The 22964-nt window shown below is 44.0% G+C and overlaps 1 protein-coding gene across 6 annotated transcripts in view; it reads left to right on the top strand.

Moving 5' to 3' along the window:
• GNL3L (G protein nucleolar 3 like) overlaps window positions 1-20766 on the top strand; it is a 28893-nt gene extending 8127 nt beyond the window's left edge. For 2 of the 6 annotated variants that reach the window (XM_043571127.1, XM_043571126.1), the window contains exons 3-16: window positions 1074-1114; window positions 1997-2104; window positions 2844-2960; window positions 3709-3792; window positions 3960-4095; window positions 4942-5045; window positions 6780-6924; window positions 8993-9080; window positions 9583-9757; window positions 9840-9982; window positions 10288-10424; window positions 12241-12368; window positions 15726-15945; window positions 17499-20766. In XM_043571127.1, the coding sequence (XP_043427062.1) occupies window positions 1074-1114; window positions 1997-2104; window positions 2844-2960; window positions 3709-3792; window positions 3960-4095; window positions 4942-5045; window positions 6780-6924; window positions 8993-9080; window positions 9583-9757; window positions 9840-9982; window positions 10288-10424; window positions 12241-12368; window positions 15726-15945; window positions 17499-17581 (1709 nt within the window). In that variant the 3' untranslated portion in view covers window positions 17582-20766. The remainder of the gene's footprint in view (window positions 1-1073; window positions 1115-1996; window positions 2105-2843; window positions 2961-3708; window positions 3793-3959; window positions 4096-4941; window positions 5046-6779; window positions 6925-8992; window positions 9081-9582; window positions 9758-9839; window positions 9983-10287; window positions 10425-12240; window positions 12369-15725; window positions 15946-17498) is intronic. The other 4 variants (XM_043571129.1, XM_043571128.1, XM_043571132.1 and 1 more) reach the window with 3 other exon arrangements.
• Window positions 20767-22964: the final 2198 nt, after the last annotated feature.

Here is a 22964-nt window from a genome sequence, read left to right on the forward strand (position 1 = left end):
TACCTTTTTCTCATTCTGAAACTCCTGTTATTTAGATATTAGCTCTCCTGAGTCTATTCTCCATTTTGTATTTTTACCCATAATTTCCATTTCTTTAGAGTTTTGTTTTAAGCAAGCTCTTCCCTTGATCTTCCAGCTTGTTAGTTTGGTTGTTAATGATGTCTGTGCTGTTTTTCACTACATCTATTGAATTTTTATTTAATATTAAATTTTGGGAATTTTTTTTCTTACAGTTCTTTTGAAGTATCTTCTTGAATCTCCTTAAGAATTTACAATAGTATTAAATTCTCTGTTTCCTTTGTTAACTCTGCTTTGGTGTGAACCACCTTATGTGATTGGGGAGCCTCTCTCTGGTAATCCCAAGCTGCCCCTATATTTGTTTGTATATATCCTGACCTTCCAGAACTTCCCCCTTTAGGAATTCCTTTAGCTCCTTTGCAGGTGGTAAGAATTAGGAAGCCATTGTTTCTCAAAAGGCCAGCTGTGAAGAGGATGACAGATGGGACTTCTCATGAAGAGGGTGAGGCCTCTTAAGTTTTTGGGCTTTGTTTAGATGTGATTGAAGAAGGTGAGCTCTCGCTTCCTTATATCCAACGGAGACCTCAGTTTGGCTAAATAGGGCAAGTCCTTTTGGAGGTAATGGCCAGAGCAGGATCAGCAGGAAGGAGCAGTTCTCTCCCTGTGTGCTGAGGGTATCTGCCTTGGCTTAGCCACCTGGGACTCCTCAGATTACCTTCCCATGCTGTCAGTGCCCAACTTCAGATTGGTGTGGCAATTGGTGAGTTGCCCCCAGCCAAAACTTAGGGGAGAGAGAGGAGTCACAAGCATGCATTCAGGTCACTTTTCACAGAATTCCCATAAGCATTATTTCAGTTTGCATTAAAATAATGCCTCAAATATTTTATCCATTACTTCCTCTGACCCTGTTGCTGCCATCTTCATGTCTTTCTTGTTCTGAGCCTGGACAGACATGGTATCTGAGTCCTCCTTAGGTTCCCAGTGTGACTTGACTTTGATTAAGGTATAAACAGATGTTGGGTAGGTGGATAATGGCTTTTTTTTTTCTTTTGTAGAAAATAAAAAACCAGGTAAAGGTTCCAAAGGCTGCAAGAAGGTAAGTTGGCTCCACCCTCAGGTAAGCTATACCCATTGTTGTGGGTAGTTCAGGACTGCCTGCCCTGGAAGAGGCCTACAAATGCCAGTAGATGTTGGATCATTCCAGATAGAGCACCACATTGGAATTAGAGGATCTGGCTTTTCCCCCCTCTCTGGTTGGCTGCAGTACAGAGTCAGCGTTTATTAAGTTTCCACCACAAGCCATGTACTGCTTTGTGCTTGAGTTACCCTGGTGTAGGGATTGCCATTGTCCCATTTTTAAGATGAGGAAACAGCCTTAGTGAGAAAGTTCCTAGGTTCAAGGTAGCACAGCTAGAACTTGAGTATGTCTGGTTCCCAAGTCCCAATTGCTCTTGTTGAGGAGGGAGGCCAAAATATAATCTTTGGCTCCAGATCCTGGTCCTGCTAGGAAAGGTGTAGACAAGTAAGATGGTCCAGAGCATTGTTCTTAAATTTTAGTGTGTTAAAGTTCTCACACTTTTTTAGTTTTGGGTAATTAACTGGAGGGCTGGTTAAAACACAGATTGCTAGCCTCCAGCCTTGAGTTTCTGATTCAGTAGGTCTGTCATGGCCTTCCATAATTTACATTTATAACAAGTTCCCAGGTTATGTCACTGCTGTGGTCCAAGAACCACACTTTGAGAGCTACTTAGCATTTCTCTTGGCCTTTAATTGGGAAACTTTTCCATTTGTCTCCACCTTTCCTGGGGTTCCTCAGTCAACCCCTGCCTAGGAGAGGGAGGGTCTCTCTCAAGCCAGATGGGCAGACCTGTGGGAAAGGAGACTTTCTTTTTGCTTACTTTTGAGCAACCCTCTAGGATGGGTGATTTCCATGGATTCATTAGCTCTGTTTGATTGTTTCCTCTTGTGCGGTGACCAGCCTACAAAGCAGAATGGAAAGAATGCAGCCCACAAAGTAGCCTCTGCTCCCCAGTTTGTTCACTCCAATGATCATGCCAGTCGGGAGGCTGAATTAAAGAAGAAGAGGGTAAGCCCTTGACCTTGGGGGAGAGAGAGGGCCTGTCCTGACTGCCAGGTCCACAGAAGTGGTGAAGGGAAGGGCAAAGACCAGAGTTGTTAGGGTTGTTGAGGCTGTTTGCAGAATAAAGAAGAGAAGGTAGTCACTTTGATACTTGATTTAAGTGTCTCCATTTGCACACCCGTCCATTGTTGCCCTGCTGCTCCACTGAATCCTGTCAGCCTCACTGTCTGCTCATTCTCTGACATCACACTCATGGATAGTTTCCTTCTGTCATCTCATCTGAATTCTCAGGATTTGAGACCATGCTTTCTTTGAAACACCCTCCCTTTGACTTTCTTGTCATTTCACTCTCCTAGATGTCTTCCTTCCTCTTTTCCAGTCTCCTTGGCTGCTACTTCATTTTCTTGCTCTTTAAATGATGGAGCATCCCAGGAGCTTGTCCTCTTTTCTCCCTCTGGTCTTAATTGGTTCCCTTTTCCCAGAACACGTTCTCAGCTTCACATGCCCTCTTTCCTTTGTTCTCTGCCACACTTTCCCTTCCTTCGTCTCTTGTTTCCTTTCTCTCAAGCCCCTTATCCCCTGCTGTTATATCTGTTTTCTCCCTGTATCCCTGTTCCTCCTACCTCTGCCATATCAACACTGTTTCTTCCCTCTGTCACCTGCTCCCTGTTATTCGAGGTCTCCTATCCCTCCCTTAGGCTACAGATCTAGTCAGCTGTAGTCCTGGTGTGTGTTCACTTGTTAGGTTGAAGAGATGAGGGAGAAGCAACAGGCTGCACGGGAGCAAGAGAGACACAGACGTAGGACCATCGAGAGCTATTGTCAGGATGCCCTGCAACGCCAGGAGGAGTTTGAGCACAAGGTAAGAGAGCAGCCTTTGCTTCTGGGTCAGACTGGTTTGGGTTTGCTCAGAAGCATCTTGAAAGGGAAAGAAGGAGGATGTGAGATTGTTGGAGGGGAAGTAGGGAATTAGTGCAGTGAAGATGGGAAACTGTGGAAAGGGAAGAAGGGAGGGATGAGAGGGAGGCAGATGGCTATTCAAGCCTTATCTGTGACTGGAAAACCCCTAAGCTGGAACCCAAATATGGGGTTGGGAGTAGGAGAAGGGAGACCTAAGACCAGGGGACAGTGGGGGAGAGAAGGTATAAGTGTGAAGGAAGTGTTAACAGAAAAGTGCGTGTGAGGGGGGTGCCGTCTTCCTTCTTGGACTTCTTACTGCCCTTTTGGCACGTATTCTCATCTCACAGAATATGCACTTTCCAATTCAAAGTTCCTTTTCTAACATAAAGTGCATATTTTGCCTCTTCCATCCCATGTTCCCCCCACAGGTTTTTCTCACTTATACCTCCCTCTCACATTCTTTCCTTACATACACAGATGCATACTCAGGTCTCTAGCTAGTACTTGAGCACATACTTACACACAGGCACATACATGCACCATGTAGCTCTATCCATTCTTCCAGTTCCCAGCTTTATTGGCTAGTCAGAGTTACTCTTTGGTGGGCTGGGATTCCCATGGCTCCCTCAGCCTGTCATGGTTTCCGAAGACCTGACTTTCACTCCCTCTTTCTTCCCTGGACCGTTCTCTCTCTGTTTTTTTCCCTTTAGGAGGAAGTTTTGCAGGAATTAAATATGTTTCCTCAATTGGATGATGAGGCTACAAGGAAGGCTTATTACAAGGAGTTCCGTAAGGTATTGGGACCCATTTCTTAAGGCTCTTTAGGGAGGGCACCAATCCTGTCCCATCTCTTCTCCATTTCTGTTTTTCCTGACTGAGATGGAGAACTTTTCTTTCCTGGGCCTTTGTGATTGATACCCAATGCTTTCCTTGCCTTCATCCTCTGTCCTCTGCTCTGAAGGTGGTGGAATACTCTGATGTGATTCTGGAAGTCCTGGATGCCAGAGACCCATTGGGCTGTCGCTGTTTCCAAATGGAGGAGGCTGTCCTGCAGGCAGAAGGCAACAAGAAGCTGGTCCTGGTCTTGAACAAGATTGGTAGGTGTTGGGCAGAATTGGATAAGGCAGGGCAGGGACCAAACCTTGAAAGACTAGCTCCAACCAGACCCTGAGACTCAGCAACTCAAGGGTAGTTATAACAGTTTTGCAAAGTAGGAATTCTTATCCAGTTTTTAAAGCCGGGAATCCGAGAGGTAAAGTTAATTGTTGAAAGATACACACACACACACACACACACACACACACACACACCGTATAACAGAAGTTGGGAGAGTTCCTGTCTACCCTAAGCTGGAACCCAGAGACTAGGGCACAAGATCACATGGACTCAAGAGTCACTGAGATCTGAGTCTTATCTCAGTTGTACTGTCATTTTCACTAGGATCTTGGACAAGTCATGTCACCTGAGAGCTTCCATTTCTCTAGCTGTATAGTGGGCTGTGATTGTTCCAGCCTCATAGGGTTGTTGTGAGAATTCATGATAAAATGCTTGGTATATGCATGGTTAGTACTCCACAAATGGTAGCCATCTTCTCTTCAGAGTTATTCTTGACATTTGGCCCAACCTAGAATGATCCACAGAGAGGATGGGAAACACAATCTTCAGGAAGCCTTGCTTGGAAGGAAGGCATCTGGGACCAAACAGTTAATTTGCCCCTTTTCCCTAAGGGACAGAGGTCCCCTCAGGGAAGGCCAACTGGTCCCCTAGAGTAAATTGTCCTTTCTAATTCTAACCTGGGAACTGGACAGATACTGGTAGGGTGAGGGAGAGACATCTGTTGGCAGGAGGTGGGCCTAGCCTTGGTGTGGGTGGATGTATATTTGGAGTGAGCCATCAAAGTGATGTTCTCCTTACTAAGTCTTATGTTTTTCTATTTTCCCCAGACTTGGTCCCCAAAGAGGTTGTGGAGAAGTGGCTTGATTACCTTCGGAATGAGCTGCCAACGGTGGCTTTCAAGGCCAGCACACAGCATCAGGTCAAAAACCTGGTAAGCTGGAGCTAGGGGCATTTAGCCTCTTTCAGGGTAGCCTGGGGCCAGGGTTGGAGGGTCATAACTTGGACTATGGCTTCCAGCCCTTTAGTAATTGAACTGGGCCTCAACTTTGAGCTTTTTGCTTTACTAGATGACTTTTTAATATTTGTTTCACTTTACTCCTTTCTATATTTTAGATTTTTGGAAAGTCTTTTTTTCCCCATATATAAGGATAATACATACTGTCCCTAGAAAATTTGGAAAATATAGCTAACTGTTAACTTTTAAAAAAAGTCTCCATTTTTCTGTTTAACACAAATCACACTACTTTCTAATTATATCATTAACACAGAAACACAGTTTTGTTGTAAAATGTTAAAGTATTATAGTAACATGGTTGCTTCTGAGGAGAGAAACTGAGTGTTGCGGGACATGTTTTCAGTTTTGCACTAGGTGCAGAATTTCCTAAAGTAGAAAAAATAAAAGCAATTATAGACAGGTTAAGTAACTTTTCACCAGTATCCTTAATTCCAATTTCCTTTATCCATACCCAGAGGTAACCACCATTGTTAGCTTGGTGGCTGTTTTTTCAGATGTTTTTCTTTGTTTTATATATATGTAGATGTATATATAGAGAGAAATAGAGAAGGAAGTGTTTGGAAGTGTCATTCATATGTGTCATCCTGGGGCTTGCTTTTTTTTGTGGCAAATTTTTTGTAGAGGTGTACTTTTCTTATGCTAAATAAAGTTAGTTTCTAATTTTTAATCATTCTAAGCAGTACTTTAACACACACCCTTGCCCATGTTATCTTGGCTGGTGGGTGAGTTTATAGGTTGGGTACTAAGAGGTGGAATGGCTAGGTCATATACTTTATGTATTTTACATTTTCCCAGACACTGACAAATTGCCTCTCTTCTAGTGGCTATACCAATTTATCTACCTACCACTGGGGTAGATGAATGTGTGAGGGCTTATTTCCCTACATCCTTTCCAACATTTGATATCATTAAACCTTTTAATCTTTACTCATTTGGGAGAAACCTGATATCTCATTTATAATTTTTGGCCTTCTTTATGGCAAAAAAACTTGGTGAGCATCCTTTTCTGACATCTCTCTTTCATTTGTATTCCACTTTAAGGATATATTTCCTTAACCTATTTCTTACTGATGGATATTTAGCTTAATTCCTATTTTGCATTGCTGTGTTGGGTGAGTAAGGAAAGAGGAAGAGATGGAAGGGCATCAGGAGTAAGGAGTTGGAGGCTGGAGTGGCTTTGTCCTATGTGAGCGGTCAAGGGAAAGTAGGCTATGGGCCAGGCACTATTTTGCCAGCACAGGCAGGGAAGGTAGTTTACCTGTTTTGTGGATGAGGGCACTGAGGCCCAGAGAAGGGGAACAGGATTTGATGCACACACACCTGTGAGAGGCAGAGCTGGAATTCAAACCTGGCTTGACTAGAGGCCAGGATGCCATCTTTCCCCTGCTGAAGGAGGCAAGAGATCTGTGTGTCTAGAGAGAGGGAGGGACAGAGAAGACTGAAGATGCAGTGACAGTGGAGAAAGAGGCCTTGTGCAAGCAGGCAAATGGCAGGTATTCAGGACCTGTGTGAGAAGCCCTCAGTTTCAGCCTTGGGGATCTTGGTGATCACAGGGAGGTGGCCCTGAAAGTTTCACTGAAAGCTGGAGATCTGGACTCAGACCACATTTCCCACCTGATGCCTCTTCTGTAATAACCCCTCATTTTCCAGAATCGTTGCACTGTACCAGTGGATCAAGCCTCTGAGTCACTGCTGAAAAGCAAAGCCTGCTTTGGAGCTGAAAACCTCATGAGGGTTTTGGGGAATTATTGCCGCCTTGGTGAAGTGCGCACCCATATTCGTGTGGGTGTTGTGGGTAAGGCCTAGAGGGAGGTCATGGGGCTCAGGCTCCTTCCTTGGGCAGGGGGTTTGCTGGGTGAAGGACTCTGGGAGCTTCACGTTACCCTTCTGGGGAAGAGAGGAGCAGTTCAGGAAGGGTTTTGTGATTTGTGATATGTATTGGTGAATGCAGAACTGTTGGGGGAGGGAGGGGTGAACATATCTCTTTTACAGATAAGAACACTGAGGCCCAGATAAGGGAAAGGGACTTGTGGGGATCAACCCTGTGTGAGGCAAGGTAGGCTGATGCTCAAACTTGGGCCTGTATGGAACCCAGGGCACTAAAGGAAGGATGATGGGGAGAGAATAGGGAAATTGAGAGAAAAAGAGATAGACTGTCAGGGAGAGGAAGTAAAGCCAAGAGAGAAAGACATTGGAGAGAGTTGGACACTGAGAAAAAGGTATAGATATACAGACCTGAATAGACCTAGAAAAAGAACTGGGAAATGGTGGGATTGGTGGGGAGTAGAAAGGAAAGATGGATTTAAATGACAGAGGCATGTAGAGAGAGGGAGATAATGAAAACAAAAAGATACCAGAAGCAACATAGAGACAGACATGTGCACAGAGACCTGCAGAAAGACACATAAGAGGGCTAGACACTCCATGCATCTAGAGAGACAGACCTCCATACCAAAGAAAGAATGAGAAAGTCAGATACAGGGATAGAGACTGAGAGGGAGGTACACATGGAAAGAGCCAGGAACAAAGAAGTAGACATGGAGGAACACACACACACACACACACACACACACACCTGTGAACACATGCAGGTCCACAAATACATGTACAGATTTATACTTGTGCAAACATATCCAGACCCAGAGGCAAAATATATGCAAACCAGGTTCTTCCTACACACTCATCCCAACTTTGCTCCCTGCAAAACGAATAGAGGCACAGAGAGACACGTGCCCATATACACTTAACCCTCAGACACAGTCACATATTCAGTCATAGAAGGAGACAAATATACAAACATGTCTATGATGAGATAGATGTATATTCATAGAGAAATAAAGATAGAGAGAGGGGTTAGGGATGTAGACAGGGAGACAGAAGAAGACATAGTGAAACACGTACAGAGGGATATACAGAGACAAGCCCATGGAGAGAAGGAACACCAAAAGAGACTGGGAGAAGTTAGCATAGAGGGAATTAAAAAGAGGCAGAATTGGTGGGGTAAGGACAACCAGAAAGGACAATGGCTAGAATGAGAGATAAGGAGACAAATCAGCAGAGAAATAGGTGTTTAGATAGAGATACACAAAGAAAGACATATATGATAGAGAAAAAGACTGAGTGGGAGAAAGTAAAAATGGAAAAGTAAATAGTAACATTTAGAATGAGGACAACCGAGATATGCATGAGTGTGTGTGTGTGTGTGTGTGTGTGTGTGTGTGCACGCACGCCTGTGCATGCGCGCGCGCACACACACATTGATGTACAGACTTCTATGTATGAGGAGTACATATACATAGGCACATCCATGAGAGAGTGATCTGCGTATAAATTCTAGCACACAGAGAAAGATAATGGTGAGAATGAGAGACCTGGTGAGGGAGTAGCACACAAAGACATCCACAGGCCTAGAGGTGCTCACAGATGCTTGAACAGAAAAACATGCACCACAGGCAGACAGTTGCACTGAGAGACTGACATCTGGGGAGGGCCCTCCCATTCCCCACCAGGTGAATTTACACCAGGACAGATGGTTCTCTGTTTCACGGACATGTCCTGATATCTACCTTCTGTTGGATCATGTTACAGAGGCCTTGCATTGAGCACCTTTCCCAAGCTGGTTGTAGGTGGGAGGTGAGTGTCACATCTAGAGAGTGACATGTTTACCCAGTATGGTCACAAATGGAGGAAAGGGTTAGGAAGGCCATGTTGGGGCTTGGCCAGGGCCTGGGATGGGAAGGCAGGAGGCCAGGCCCTGTTTTTGGCTTCCCCATGGCTTGGTCATTGTTCCTGCCTGGACACAGGCTGGCCCAAGTGTTCCTGAGGGCTTTTCCTGCCCTGAGCCATCTGTTGTTCCTTTATAGGCCTTCCCAATGTTGGGAAGAGCAGCCTGATCAATAGCCTGAAACGCAGCCGTGCATGCAGTGTGGGAGCTGTTCCTGGGGTCACCAAGTAAGCACCTGCCTGCTCCCTGACTCCACAGCTCCTTGACCCTACCATTCCTCCATCTCTCATGACTTCAGCCCCTGCCCCTTTCCTTTTCTTGGCCCAGTCTCTGATTCTTCCTCTGGGCATGGGAGTCTCACTAACAGCCCTTGGTGTGGGCCAGGTACTGAGCTGGATGCTTTCCCCCTTAGCTCCTTGAAGTCTCTTAGCAGCCATGCAAGATTGGGCTACAGATAAGCAACTCTATTTCTTTGATGAAGCAACAGAGACTCAGAGAGTCAGAAGCTTATCCATGGTTCTACAGCTTAGTCCTCACTGCCAGGGACTAGACTAGAATTAGTCCCAGGTTTGTAGGCTGCAGAGCCCCAGCCCCACATCTCTTCATCTTAATCTGTATGCTATCTTCCCCTCACCCCTCTCCCAGCTGTGTGCCTGGGGCCTAGAGGATACCAGACACATCCCTGCTCTTCAGTGTCTTGTGTTCTCTCTTATCTCTTTTCTGTCCTAGGTTCATGCAGGAGGTCTATCTGGACAAGTTCATCAGGCTGCTGGATGCCCCAGGCATTGTCCCAGGACCAAACTCAGAGGTGGGCACCATCCTGCGCAACTGCATCCATGTACAGAAGTTGGCAGACCCTGTGACCCCAGTAGAGACCATCCTGCAGCGCTGTAACATGGAGGAGGTACAGAAGGCTCTAGCTCATACCCTGCCTCACTCCAAGGGCCCCTCAATTTTCCTCATTGTTTCTCTTCTTTCTTCACCAGATTTCCAGCTATTATGGCATCTCTGGGTTCCAGACCACTGAGCACTTTCTGACTGCAGTGGCTCACCGCCTGGGGAAGAAGAAGAAGGGAGGTGTATACAGTCAGGAACAGGCAGCCAAAGCTGTTTTGGCTGACTGGGTGAGGTGAGGAGGGGGCTAGGTGTCAGGGTGAAACCTGCTGAGAGTCATGCTCCACAAAGGGGTGCATCTGTGTTTAGTGATGGGCAGCATGACATCCTGGGTCCTAGGGCAGGGGAAGGCTGAGGCACCAGGTCATGTTCTGACCAGGAATTTATGGCCAGTGGTTATCCAGAAACTCAACTTGTTGTTTTGAAGCTACTGTGGGTTTTCTTGTTGTTCCTCATTGTTTCTGACTTGGGAACTCATCCTCTCTTTGGTCATTTGTTCTCTTAATGACATCACCGATTTCCTCCCACCTCCCAATGCAGTGGGAAGATCAGCTTCTATACACTGCCACCTGCCACCCACACTTTGCCTGCTCATCTCAGTGCTGAGATCATTAAGGAGATGACTGAAGTCTTTGACATTGAGGATACCGAGCAGGCCAATGAAGATACCATGGAATGTAAGTGGGGGCAAGTGGAATGGCCTGCCCAGCACTTTGTCTTGCCCTGGGTGGGAGCCACACAGACCCAACAACAAATCCCATGTTTGATCCCCGCCCCTGCCCTGGCCCTACTCTGGCTTTGAGAAAATTGTTTAACCAACTCTAAGCTTAATGTTTTCTCCCACAAGGTGGAGAGTTCTAATCTGGACCATGGGGGTGGTTGTGGTCTTTTGGTAGATAGGAAAAAAGTCAGCAAAGTACTATGTACACAGTGGGGTGCTCAGGAAATATGAGGGTCCTTTCCCTATCTCTTGGGACCTGGAATGGACTAAGACACTCCTATGCAAAACCCCTTCTCTCTTGTTGCCCTAGGCTTTGCCTCAGCCATTGCATGTCCATTTCTAGATTTTCATTCTTACCCCCATTGGCAGGGAGACATCTGAGTCACAGAAAGGTGATACTTGCTGAATGGTGCCCGGTCAATGGCAGGCAGAGGTGGCATTTAAAGTAGCTCTTCTGCCCTGTGGTCTAAGACAGTCCTAGCCCAGTGTAGCTAAGTGGTTAAAAAATGGATTGCCTGGATTCAAATCCAAGTTTTGTTTCTTGCTAGCTGTGTGATGCTGCATAAGTTACTTAATTTTTCCATGTCTCAATGACATCATCTGTAAAATGGGGACAGTGGCACTCACCTGATAAGTTGTTCGTGAAGACTTACTTAATATGTAAAAACACTTGGAGCAGTGCCTGGCTTATAGTACATGCTTGGTGAGTATTAGGTGTTATTAAGATGATCATTTGCTGGGGTTCAGAGGTGTGGCTTTCAGAAATTTCTGTAGGAAGTTTGTTCTTTTCAGATACTACTATTTGCAAACTTGGCTTATGGCTCCTCCCCCCCATCTCTATCTCACCTAGGAAAGGTGCCCAGTGTTCTCTGGACCTGCCTGGGGTAGTGGAAAAAGCCCTAGCTGGCCTGCCTTCTGGTTTCTCTGTTTCTCTTGAGGGCCACTTGCTTTCCTTCTCTGGGCCTTTTAGTGTCCTTGGAGTTTAGATGAGGACAAGGAGACTTGCTTTCTCTAGAGTTTATTCTCCATGTGGCTTTAGGCATGTCCATTCCCTTTCAGAACTTTACTTCCCTCTTCTACCAAGTGGGCAGTTGGGGGAGAATTAGAGCTCACGTTCTTATGATGATGCTTGACCCTGGCTGCATGTGAGGGCAAAAGGGGCTCCATCACTGAGAATGTGCTTTGGCAAAATATTGAGGTCTGGGAAATTGAGGAGAGGGAGAAATTAATGGTGAGAGTTTCCTAGAGGAGTTGGTCCTAGTGTTGTATCTTGAAGAGTGAGTAGGGATTAGAGGAAAGGGATAGGGGCAAAGTTTAGAAGTAGGTGGGATAATGTGGGCCCAGGGCAATGGGTTACATTAATGGTTTTCAGTGGAGACCAACTCCAGGCAAGGGGCCAGAGCGAGGGGGAGAGAGGCCTGGTCCTAGGGAGGGAAACCCAGTGGCTGCCATTTACTGAGCAGTGTCTCAGACCGGTGCATTTCAGGCATCCTCTGCTGTGACAGCAGCCTTATGTCATAGACTTGTGGTATTCTCATTTTCCAGATGAGGAAGGTAAGGCTCCAAGAACAGCTCCCAGCAGGTGAATTTAATCCTCACATGCCTTTAATCCTTTGACATGTGTCCTCCCAGCAGGAATGAAAGAGTCTTCCTTTCCAACTCCCTTGGGCAGTGTCCACATATCCTTTCCACTGAGGCCTAATCAGTGGGGATCAGGGGGCTGGCCACAGGAAGGAGCTAGGGCCCTGACAGTGGTTTTGGTTGTGTTAAAGGCTTGGCCACTGGAGAATCAGATGAACTGTTGGGTGATGTGGACCCGCTTGAAATGGAGATCAAGTGGCTCCATTCTCCGATGATGAAAATAGCAGATGCCATGGAAAATAAAACCACCGTGTATAAGGTACCCGTCCTCTTTATTCATAGCAACCCTCTCCTCTACCCAGGGCTCTGGGAAGTGGTTGGTCCCTTCTGCTTGGCTCCCACAAGGTTTGCCTATAATGGTGGGGAGATGTAGGTCATTCATTCACTTCCTGTGGGCTCCCTGGATGTCAGGTGGTGTGCATCCTTTGCCAGGCAATGGCAGGTCCAAGGAAGAGGCATATTCTCTCAAGGAGCTTTGCCTGCCTGGCTCCAGCCTAGAGAATAAGTATCCCCATTTGGCCACCCAGTTGTTCAAGTTGAAAACCTGGTTATCCTTGACTCTTCTCTCCAACTAGCATCCAGTGTCCCATACAGTCAGTAAGTCCTATGGCCTCTCTCTCCTAAGTCTCTTGAGAAACTATCAGCTTCTTTTGATCCCTACCCATTCTATAACCCTAGTCTAAGCTTCTAACCTTTTCTCACTTGGACATATGTCCCATGGTTTCTAATGGCCCAGTCTGACCATGTCACCTCCCCTGTTACGGCTCCCCAGCACCTACATGATCAAGTCAATATGCCATGCTATGATTCCTGGAGGCTCTTTTCAGCTTCTTCTGCTAGTCCTCCTATCTCTGCCCTTTGAGAGGTCACAGTTTAGTGAGTTTTAGATACAGACATCTGTACTGTTATGGGAGACACAGTCTAGAGGTGGGGGCAGAGGTTGGGAAAGCATGGATCTGAGGGCTGTAACTATGCTACTTGTGAATCAAGGAAGTCTTGCTGGAGGCCTTGATGCTTGCGTCACCTCTTGGAGGCTGAGGAATTCTCTGGGCAAGTGGCAGGGGGTGGGGGGCAGCAGCCGATGGCTAGGAGCTCAGCCAGTGCTTATGCCGAGGCCCAAAAAGCAGATAGTGTGGTGTTTTAGGGAAATCGTTTGTGGTGCAGAGTGGTTGGAATGAGAATGGAGGCAAGGAAAGATGAATCTGGAATCAGATTACAGCAGTCCTTGAGTTTGACTTTAAGCCATGGGTATTAGGAAAACACTGAAAGTTGGTTATTTTTTTCTGTCAAAGCATTTTCCTTTTTTTCTGATTTTATTTAAAATATCTTTTCCTTACATTTATATTTCGACTAGGTAATATGTGTACATGGCATAAAATTTAAAAGGTACTAAAGGGTATGCAGTGAAAAGTTTCTCTGGCATCTGTCTCCCAGCCACCTTGTCCCCTCCTTGGTGACAGACTTGAATGTCCTTTCATAGCTATTCCGTCTTTATGCACACACATATATATGTGTAAGGAGATACAGAGATCTGTTTTAGTTCAAATAATAGCATAGTATTTATATTATTCCATATTTTGCTTATGTCACTTACAAAATCATCTTGTAGATTGTTTCACATGATTACTTAAAGAGCTGTCCTTTCTTTTTGATGGCTACATACCATCTGGAAGGGTTTCTTAAGCAAAGAAGTGGCGTGGTTAGGTTTGTGTACTATAGGTATCACTCTGGTGGCCAGAGTAAAAATCAGGTTAGAAAGAAAGGGAGCAGGGTGGAGGCAGGGGTTCAAGGAAGGAAACTGTCATCTGTATTCTATAAGAGATGATGAGGCCTGCACTGAGGTAGTGGCAGGAATCATGCCATTCTCATCCTCACACAATTTTAAACATTCCCCTGGTGCTTACAGGAAAACCAGTGTAAAGTTGTGTGTTTAAGGCCATCCTCTGGTAATACTTCTTAATGAGCCCATAAGCCCCAGGACATACCATTTTTCCTCAGGGACCTATAGTAGTTCCCCACTCTATGCTACAGGTTTCAGACTCAGGTTCAGGGAACCTGCGTAGGACCACTTCATTATACAACTCTGGGAGATACCATTTAGATGTGCTATATTGTGAATGGTGCCCCCGGCTGCAACCCCAGAATTGTGTAGTTTGGTAGTCTTGCCTTTTCTCCACTATAGGGAGGTGAGTAGTCATACATACATATAAGTGTGACTGCTAGGGTTCGTAAATTATTCCACTGTTTACTAGTTGTGTGACCTTAGGTGCCTTGTTTGTCATAGCATTGTTACAAGGATTAAATGAGTTAATACGTATATGTGTGTGTATATATATATACACACATGAAAAGATGTTCAATATCACTCATCATAGGGAAATAAAAATAAAAACCATAATGAGATATCACCTCACATTTGGCAGAGTGGCTAAAATTAACTCAGGGAACAACAGATGTTGGCGAGGATGTGGAAAAAGGGGGAACCCTTTTGCACTACTGGTGCGAATGCAAACTGTTGCAGCCACTCTGGAAAACAGTATGGAGATTCCTCAAAAAATTAAAAATAGAACTACCCTATGACCCAGCAATTGCACTGCTAGGTATTTATCCAAAGGATACAAAAATGCTGATTTGAAGGGACACATGTACCCTAATGTTTATAGCAGCACTATTGACAATAGCCAAATTATGGAAAGAACCCAAATTTTCATCAACCGATGAATAGATAAAGCCGATACAATGGAGTACTACTTGGCAAAGGAAAAGAATGAAATCTTGCCATTTGCAACAACATGGATGGAACTAGAGGGTATTATGTTAAGCAAAATAAGTCAATCAGAGAAAGACAAATATGATTTCAGTCATGTGGAAACAACAGGTGAACATAGGGAAAGAGAAGAAAAAATAAGATAAAAGCAGAGGGAGGCAAACCACAGGTGACTCAAATACAGAGAACAAACTGAGGATTGCTGGAAGGGAGGTGGGTGGGGGATGGGTTAAAGGGGTGATGGGCATTAAGGAGGGCACTTGTTGAGATGAGCACTGGGTGTCATATATAAGAGATGAACCGCTGGATTCTACTCCTTAAACCACGACTACACTGTATGTTAATTAACTTGAGTTAAAAAAAAAAAAAGGAATCATCATAATACCAATTGTCATTAATCAAGTAACTCATTTTTTAAATTTTATTCTTGTAAAAGCCATGCAAGCTACCCATTGTCTATCCCATTTGACAGATGATCAAACTGCAGCTGAGAGATTAACTGAAGCACCTTCTAGTTTGTGATAGAGCCAGACTTGGAGCTTAGTTCTACCTGTTCTTTTTTAAGTTTATGTATTTTGAGAGAGAGAACACAAGCAGGGAGGAACAGAGAGAGAGGGAGAGAGAGAATCCTAAGCAGGCTCTGCACTCTCAGTGCAGAACCCAACATGGGGCCCAAACTCACAAACCGTGAGATCTTGACCTGAACCGAAATCAAGAGTCAGATGTTTAACCCTCTGAGCCACCCAGGTACCTACCCCAGGATTCCTATTCTTAAGCAAATCTGTCCCTGCCTCCTCTGCAGAAGTCTTTGGAGGACCCAGACCTTACTGTTGCCCTCTCTCTCTCCAGATTGGAGATCTTACTGGGTATTGCACCAATCCAAACCGTCATCAGATGGGGTGGGCTAAACGCAATGTGGACCACCGCCCCAGGAATAATAGCACTGTGGACATCTGCCCTGTGGACCGCCATCCAATGCTGCAGAGGATCATGGAGACAGACCCCCTGCAGCAGGGCCAGGCTCTGGCATTTGCCCTGAAGAATAAGAAGAAGATGCAGAAGCGTACTGGTGGGGGCACCTGACCATACCCCTCTTACCCATGCTCCAAAAATGCCCACTTAGGCCTTGATTAGGGGCTCTTGAGCGAACATTTACATGTGTCCAGCGCAAGGCTAACCCTGGTTAGGGGGCATAGGTTTGGAGGCTCACCTATTAGCACAGTGGTTGTCAAACTTTATAGCTTATTATTAGAATCACCTGGAAGGCTTGTTAAAACACAGATTACTGGAACCCACCCCCAGAGTTTCTGATTGAGTATATTGGCCATAGCACTTGAGAATTTGTGTTGCTAACTGGTTCCTGGTGGATGCTGATGTTGTGCCTCTGGGAACCACACTTGGAGAACCTAGTCTGTGTATCAAATAGCTACCATTTATGTATTAGCTGCTTTCTACGGAATTTACAGATTATATATAATGTTTACTTTATCAGTAGGCAATGTACTCAAAATCTGAAAGGTACAAAAGGATATACAGTGAAATGTTTCTCTCCTTCCAATATCCTAGTCATCTAGGGCTTCTCACAGAGGTGACCAGTTAATTTCTTCTCATTCCTGAGATAGGTACACAGGCAAATAGCTGCATATTTTTTATTCTCTTTTTCTATGCAGATGCTAGTCAACTGATCACACAGTTTTGCCATATCATGTTTCCATTTAATATGTAATGTAAATTCATAAAAGAACTTCCTCCATTTTAATGGTGGGCTGTTGTGTGGTTGGCCAATTTAGGTCTTCATGCTGTACTAATATTCACTAACTCATTGCAAGCCTTATCCCGATTTGGTAAGTGAGGAAACAGGCCCAGAGACATTAAATGATATACTCAAGGTAAAACAACTAGGATTTGATGGAGCCAAGATGTAAACCTAGGATTTATTGACCCCATAAGCCCAGTTCTTTGCTCTTGGCCTGGTTTCACACTGAGTCCTGGGAATCCGGAGATGAAATACCCTTGAACTCCTGGTCTTATTATAAGGGAGTGAGGAAGAGATAAGAAAACAGACATTGGTCACAGAGAAAGAAGAGTGGGGAAACCTAACCCAGCCTGGTGAACCTAACCTAGATGGTGGTGGGGTAGGGATGATCAGAGAAGGCTTCCTGGAGGAGATGTTATCTGAGGGGAATCCTGAAGAACAGGCTGGAGGCTGGAGGATGGGAGGTGAGCATTCAGGCTCAAAGACCCTACTTTATGCTTCCCCTTTGCTGTGAGAGCTTTAACGGTAGTAGCAGAGTGCTAAGCTCAACACAGTAAAAGAAAATTGCTGTTTTGATACTAGAAAGGAAAAAAAAATACCTGGAGCCCAGTGAGTTGACACTCTGAGATAGACCCTATGTTGGGGTGATCATTTCACAAGTAGATAAATGAGTCTACCTGTGAACTTGTGCATTGACTGCCAACACCCCCCCACCCCCACCGCCCAGTTGTTTTGTATAGTGGTGGGGGTAAGTGAGCCAGTTTGGGAGTTTGATGTAGATCAAGATAGATATAGGCCAGCTCTGGCAGGCCCTCCTGCTGGCAAGCCACCCATTAAGTGAATGCTTGTATTTCTCCCTTCTGCAGATAAACTCGCCAGCAAGTTGTCTGATTCCATGATGTCTGTCCTCGACCTCTCTGGCAACGCTGATGACAGTGCTGGTGACTGATCGACTAATCTCACCCCCCTTTCCCCTCCAAGCACCAGTTCCAGTGGGATGATGGAATACAGATGAAATGGTGTGCTTCTCCCTGAAGCACCTGCATATTAAAAGAACTCCTCCCCCATCATGTCCCCTTCTCACTGTTCCCTCCATTTTTCAAGAAAAAAGAGTCCCAAGTTGCCGGAGCTGGCAAACCTAATACTCTTTATTTAACCCCTACTCTGTTTTTCAAGGGAAATAAAATTATCAGCAGATCCCTGATGCTAACAGTTTATCCCCACCCTGTAGGTTAGGATGGTTAGAAGACTGACCCTCACAAAACCCTCTTGAATAGCTAAATGTGCAACTATAGGTGAGGCTTTTGGTAACCTGGTGGTCCCTAGGAGGGTGATGATTTCTTTATCAGTCGGCAACATATTTCAGTGGCAAGCCATTCCTGTGGTGGGCTGTAGGCTATTCATCTTCCTCCCACCAAGTCTGCAGATCCTCTTCTGTATGGCAGTGACAGTAGGGGGAGAAGTGATGAGCCTTGTCTGTGGAAGGGTCTGGGGATAGGATAGAGAGAAGAGAACACAAGCCTGGCTGTGGTAAACACTACCTTGTTTACATGAAGGGAAAACAGGATGCTTGTTGGTAGCATGGCTACATGGCGGGGGGGCAAGTCACACATTCGGGCATTTCTAGGCAGATTGGGTTGGAGGAATCCCCTGAAGTGAGACACTCTGGCTGGGCCCAACCCTTGCATGATCATTTCTCATCCGGCACCAGCTTTGAATTCTGAATTCCGTCATTCAAAGGGATCTGGTGCCATTAGCTGCTGTATTAGGGGTTCATTGGTTGAAGTCACTATACCCCATTAAAATATAATTAGCCACCTGCTCTGGGAAAGCCTACCCCATCAGACAAAGATAGTGTCAAGGGGCCTTCAGAAAGGGACTGGAGTAGATGGCAGCAGATAAACAATCTTACTTTACCAGAGTTTGGGCTGTGAACATGACATCTGTCCCAGCAATCTACTGGGAACAGATTTGAAGGGATTGGCTGTTACATCACTTCAGTCTTTGTCCTCTACTCCAAACTTCCACATCATCTTTGGATCCACAGCCACATCTTAGTCTTGCCTCATGCTGTCACCCCCTAATTTGCCTATTCAAATCCTAAGAGCAGAATCACATGATGGACTGGCAAGCCCTTGGCTGCAGGCTGATTGGTGGGGAAGTGCAGACCACTCCTGCATTCTGGGGCAGCCAAAAAAGAGAATTAAGTACTACTTGAGCACACACTGCACCAAACCCTGGAAACCTCTTAACTCCTTTAATCCTCAGTACAGCTCTTCCAGTAAGGGGTTAGTCTCCCCATATGAAAGATAGGCTAAGGAAGTTGTTAGGATGTACCCAAGACAGTAAGTGCCAGGATTGGAACCCAGATATGATAAAAAACGCATGTAGGTTCTTTCCTCTGCATTGTGCTGCCTCTTTAACACTGATTAAATGCCTACTCATGTGCCAGCTTTAGATACATGCTTTTTTCAGTAAAATAAGAGTCTTACTAAAATTCTACTTCCAAGTCCCTTTGCATGGAGTACAACTTATTTCACAGTATCTTATCAAACTCTCCTGGCAGGTAAATAATGTTACAATGAAAAATTGGATCCCAGGATAGCTAAGGCCATTTTAAAACTTATATGGCATTTCATTGAACTTTGTGACATTTTCTAGAGGTGTCTGGGTGGCTCAGTTGGTTGAGCGTCTGACTCTTGATTTTGGCTCAGGTCGTGATCCCCGGGTCATGGGATTGAGCCGTGTCAGGCTCTGCCCTGAGCGTGGAGCCTGCTTGAGATTCTCTCCCTTCTCCTATTCACCCCTCTCTCCCATTCACAGTCTCTTTCTAAAATTAACAAAAAATGAAAATGTTTTCTAGTACTCCTAAGAGATACTGGAAACTAAGCACTGGACATACGAGGTATCTCAATGAGTAAGAAGGAGCATGGGAGGAGCACCTGGCTGCCTCAGTTGGTAAAGCATGCGACTTAATCTTGGGGAGTTCAAGCCCCATGTTGGGTGCAGAGCTTAATTTAAAAAAAAGCATGGGGATGTGATTTGGCCTAAATCAAACAGAAGAACTAAAGTAGTCATGTCGGGATAAGAATTTGGGACTCCAGATTCTCTACAATGTATCACAACCTAAAAAAAAAAAAAAAAAAAGCTCTTTCTTGAGTCATTTCCCTCATTTAAAAAAATACTAAGATTTGATGTATATACAATAAAGTTCACCCTTTATAGTGTAAGTTATTTCACTTTGGACAAATGTATACAGTAGTGAACTACTAATACAATCATGACATGGAATAGTTCTATCACCCCTGAAACACTAGGGCCTTTTGTAGTTAACCCTTTTATTCCTACCTTCAGATTCTGGGAACCACTGATAATGTTTTCTGTCTCTATAGTTTTGCTTTCATGTGAATGTCATGTGAAAAGAATCCTACAACATGTAGGCTTATTTTATGCCTATAGATTTTTAAAATTGTATTTAAAAAGTTACATAGAATAAAATTCCTCTTGGTGTACATTTCTATAAGCTTTGACAAATGCAGAGTTGTGTAAACAACACAATCAAGGTACAGAACAGTTCCATTATTTCCTGCCCTCCACCAACAAAGTCATTCCTGCTACTTATAGTAAAAACCTCTCTAACCCTAACTCCTGGCAACCTTGATTTGTTTATCCTTATAGTTTTATCCTTTGGAGAATGTCATACAAGTTGAATTATACTATATGTAGCCCTTCTTAAAGTTTAGTTTTGAGAGAGACAGCACGAGTGGGGGAGGGGCAGAGAGAGTGAGAGAATCTCAAGTAGGCTCCATGCTGTCGGCACAGAGACTGATGGCGGGTCTCAAAACCACGAAGCTGTGAGATCATGACCTGAGCGGAAACCAAGAATCCAATGCTTAGCCAACTGTGTCATCCAGGTGCTCCTACAGTATGTAACCTTTTGAGACTGGTTTCTTTCAATAAGCACAATACACCTGAGATTCATCCATGTTGTGGGGTTTATCAGTAGTTCCTTATATCCAAGCCATACTCCATTGTATGGATGTACCACGACTTGTTTATTCCCAAGTTGAAGGGACATTGGGTTTCCAGTTTTGGGTGATCACAAATAAAGTTGCCATAAACATTTGTATGCAATTTTTTGTGTTTTCATTTCTTGAGAGAATACTTAAGAGCTGGATTACTGGCATATGTGGAAAGTATGTGTTTAACATTCTCAGAAACTGCTACGCTGTTTCTCAAAGTAGCTGTACCGTTTTTCATTCCCATTAGTGTGTGAAAGTTTAAGTTGTTTTACATCCTTTCCAGCACTTGACATTGTCCGTTTTTTGACATTAGTTATTGTAGTAGGATGTAGTGGTATCTCATGATTTTGATTTGCATTTCTTTACTGACTAGTGAGTTGAGAATATTTTCATGTGCTTATTTGTCATCCATATATGTTCTTTGGCAAAGTGATCGAACCTCTTGCATATATATATATATATATACACACACACACACACACACACACACACACATATATATATATACACACAGTGCTATTTCTTTATCATATATGCTTTGTAACATTTTTACCCAGCTTGTGGTTTTGCTTTTCATTCTCCAAAATTTTTTTTCCATTCCAAAACTCTTAAAAAATTTTTTTTAAACGTTTGTTCATTTTTTGATAGAGAGAGACAGAGTGTGAGTGGGAGAGGGGCAGAGAGAGAGGGAGACACAGAATCGGAAGCAGGCTCCAGGCTCTGAACTGACAGCACAGTGGGACAGCACTGACGGGACGTGGGGCTTGAACTCATGGACCTGAGATCATGACCTGAACCGAAGTCGGACGCCCAACTGACTGAGCCACCCAGGCGCCCCCCAAAACTCTTTTAACAGATTTTTTTTATTTTTAAAAATTGTGGTAAAATACATGTAACATAAAATTTACCACCTTAGCCACTTTTTCCCAATGAAATAAGTTTGCTTTATTTAAAAACAGTAACTTCCTTATGTTGGAGCACAAAATTCAATACTGATACAAATATGAATTTCTCAGGAGGTCAAGATATATGTCAAGCAAATTTTCTGAATTTCTTCTTTTTAAATTTTTTTACTGTTTTATTTATTTTTGAGAGTGACAGTGTGAGCAGGGGAGGGACAGAGAGAGGGCAACAGAAGATCTGAAGCGGGCTCTACACTGATAGTAGCAAGCCTAATGTGGGGCTTGAACTCACAAACTGAGATCATGACCTAAGCCAATGTCAGATGTTGAACCAACTGAGCCATTCAGACTCCCCTCTGAAATTCTTTTAAAGGAAGAATTTTTAAGCCATATGAAACAATGTACATCAACAACATGTATAAATAAGCCACAGTTCAAATTTAAGCTGAATAATCAAACCATGTAAATGACCTCAACTACTATTTGCTAATATTTACAACACTGTACATATTTTCAATAAGTTAAGTGAATCATCTATCACTCTTCCCATCTCCCAGTCTCCCCAGGACATACATTTTTTTTTCACTAGATTTAATCCAAAAATTTGCTGAGGAGATTCAGGCATTAACTATAGCTGAGTTCAACAGAAATATAGAAAACCACAAAGATTTATTGAGCATTCACAAATGATTACAGCAATTCCTTAGAAACCCTCTATGTTGTCCCCTTCCTTCCTTCCTCCCTCCCTCCCTCCCTCCCTCCCTCCCTCCCCTCCCTCCCCTCCCTCTCTCTCTTTCTTCCTTCCTTTCTTTTTCTTTCTTTCTTTCTTTCTTTCTTTCTTTCTTTCTTTCTTTCTTTCTTTCTTTCTTTCTTTCTTCTTTTTAAATTTAAATCCAAGCTAGTTAACATATAGTGTAATAATAATTTCGGGAATAGAATTTAGTGATCCATCATTTACATATGAACCCAGTGCTCATCCCAACAATTGTCCTCCTTAATGCCTCTTGCCCACTTAGCTCATCCCCCCAACCCAACATCCCTTCAGCAACCCTCAGTTTGTTCTCTGATTTAAGAGTCTGTTTTGGTTTTTCTTCCTGTTTTTATCTTATTTTTGTTTCCCTTCCCTTATGTTCATTGTTTTGTATCTTAAATTCCACATATGAGTGAAATCATATGATATTTGTCTTTCCCTGACTATTTCGCTTAGCATAATACATTCTAGTTCCATCCATGTTGTTGCAAATGGCATGATTTCATTCTTTTTGATTGTCGAGTAATATTCCACTGTGTATGTGTATATATATATATATATATATATATATATATATACCATTTCTTTATCCATTCATCAGTCGATGGACATTTGGGCTCTCTCATACTTAGGCTATTATTGATAGTGCTGCTACAA

Source organism: Prionailurus bengalensis, chromosome X (assembly GCF_016509475.1).
Source record: "Prionailurus bengalensis isolate Pbe53 chromosome X, Fcat_Pben_1.1_paternal_pri, whole genome shotgun sequence".
NCBI classification, from domain to species: Eukaryota; Metazoa; Chordata; class Mammalia; order Carnivora; family Felidae; genus Prionailurus; species Prionailurus bengalensis.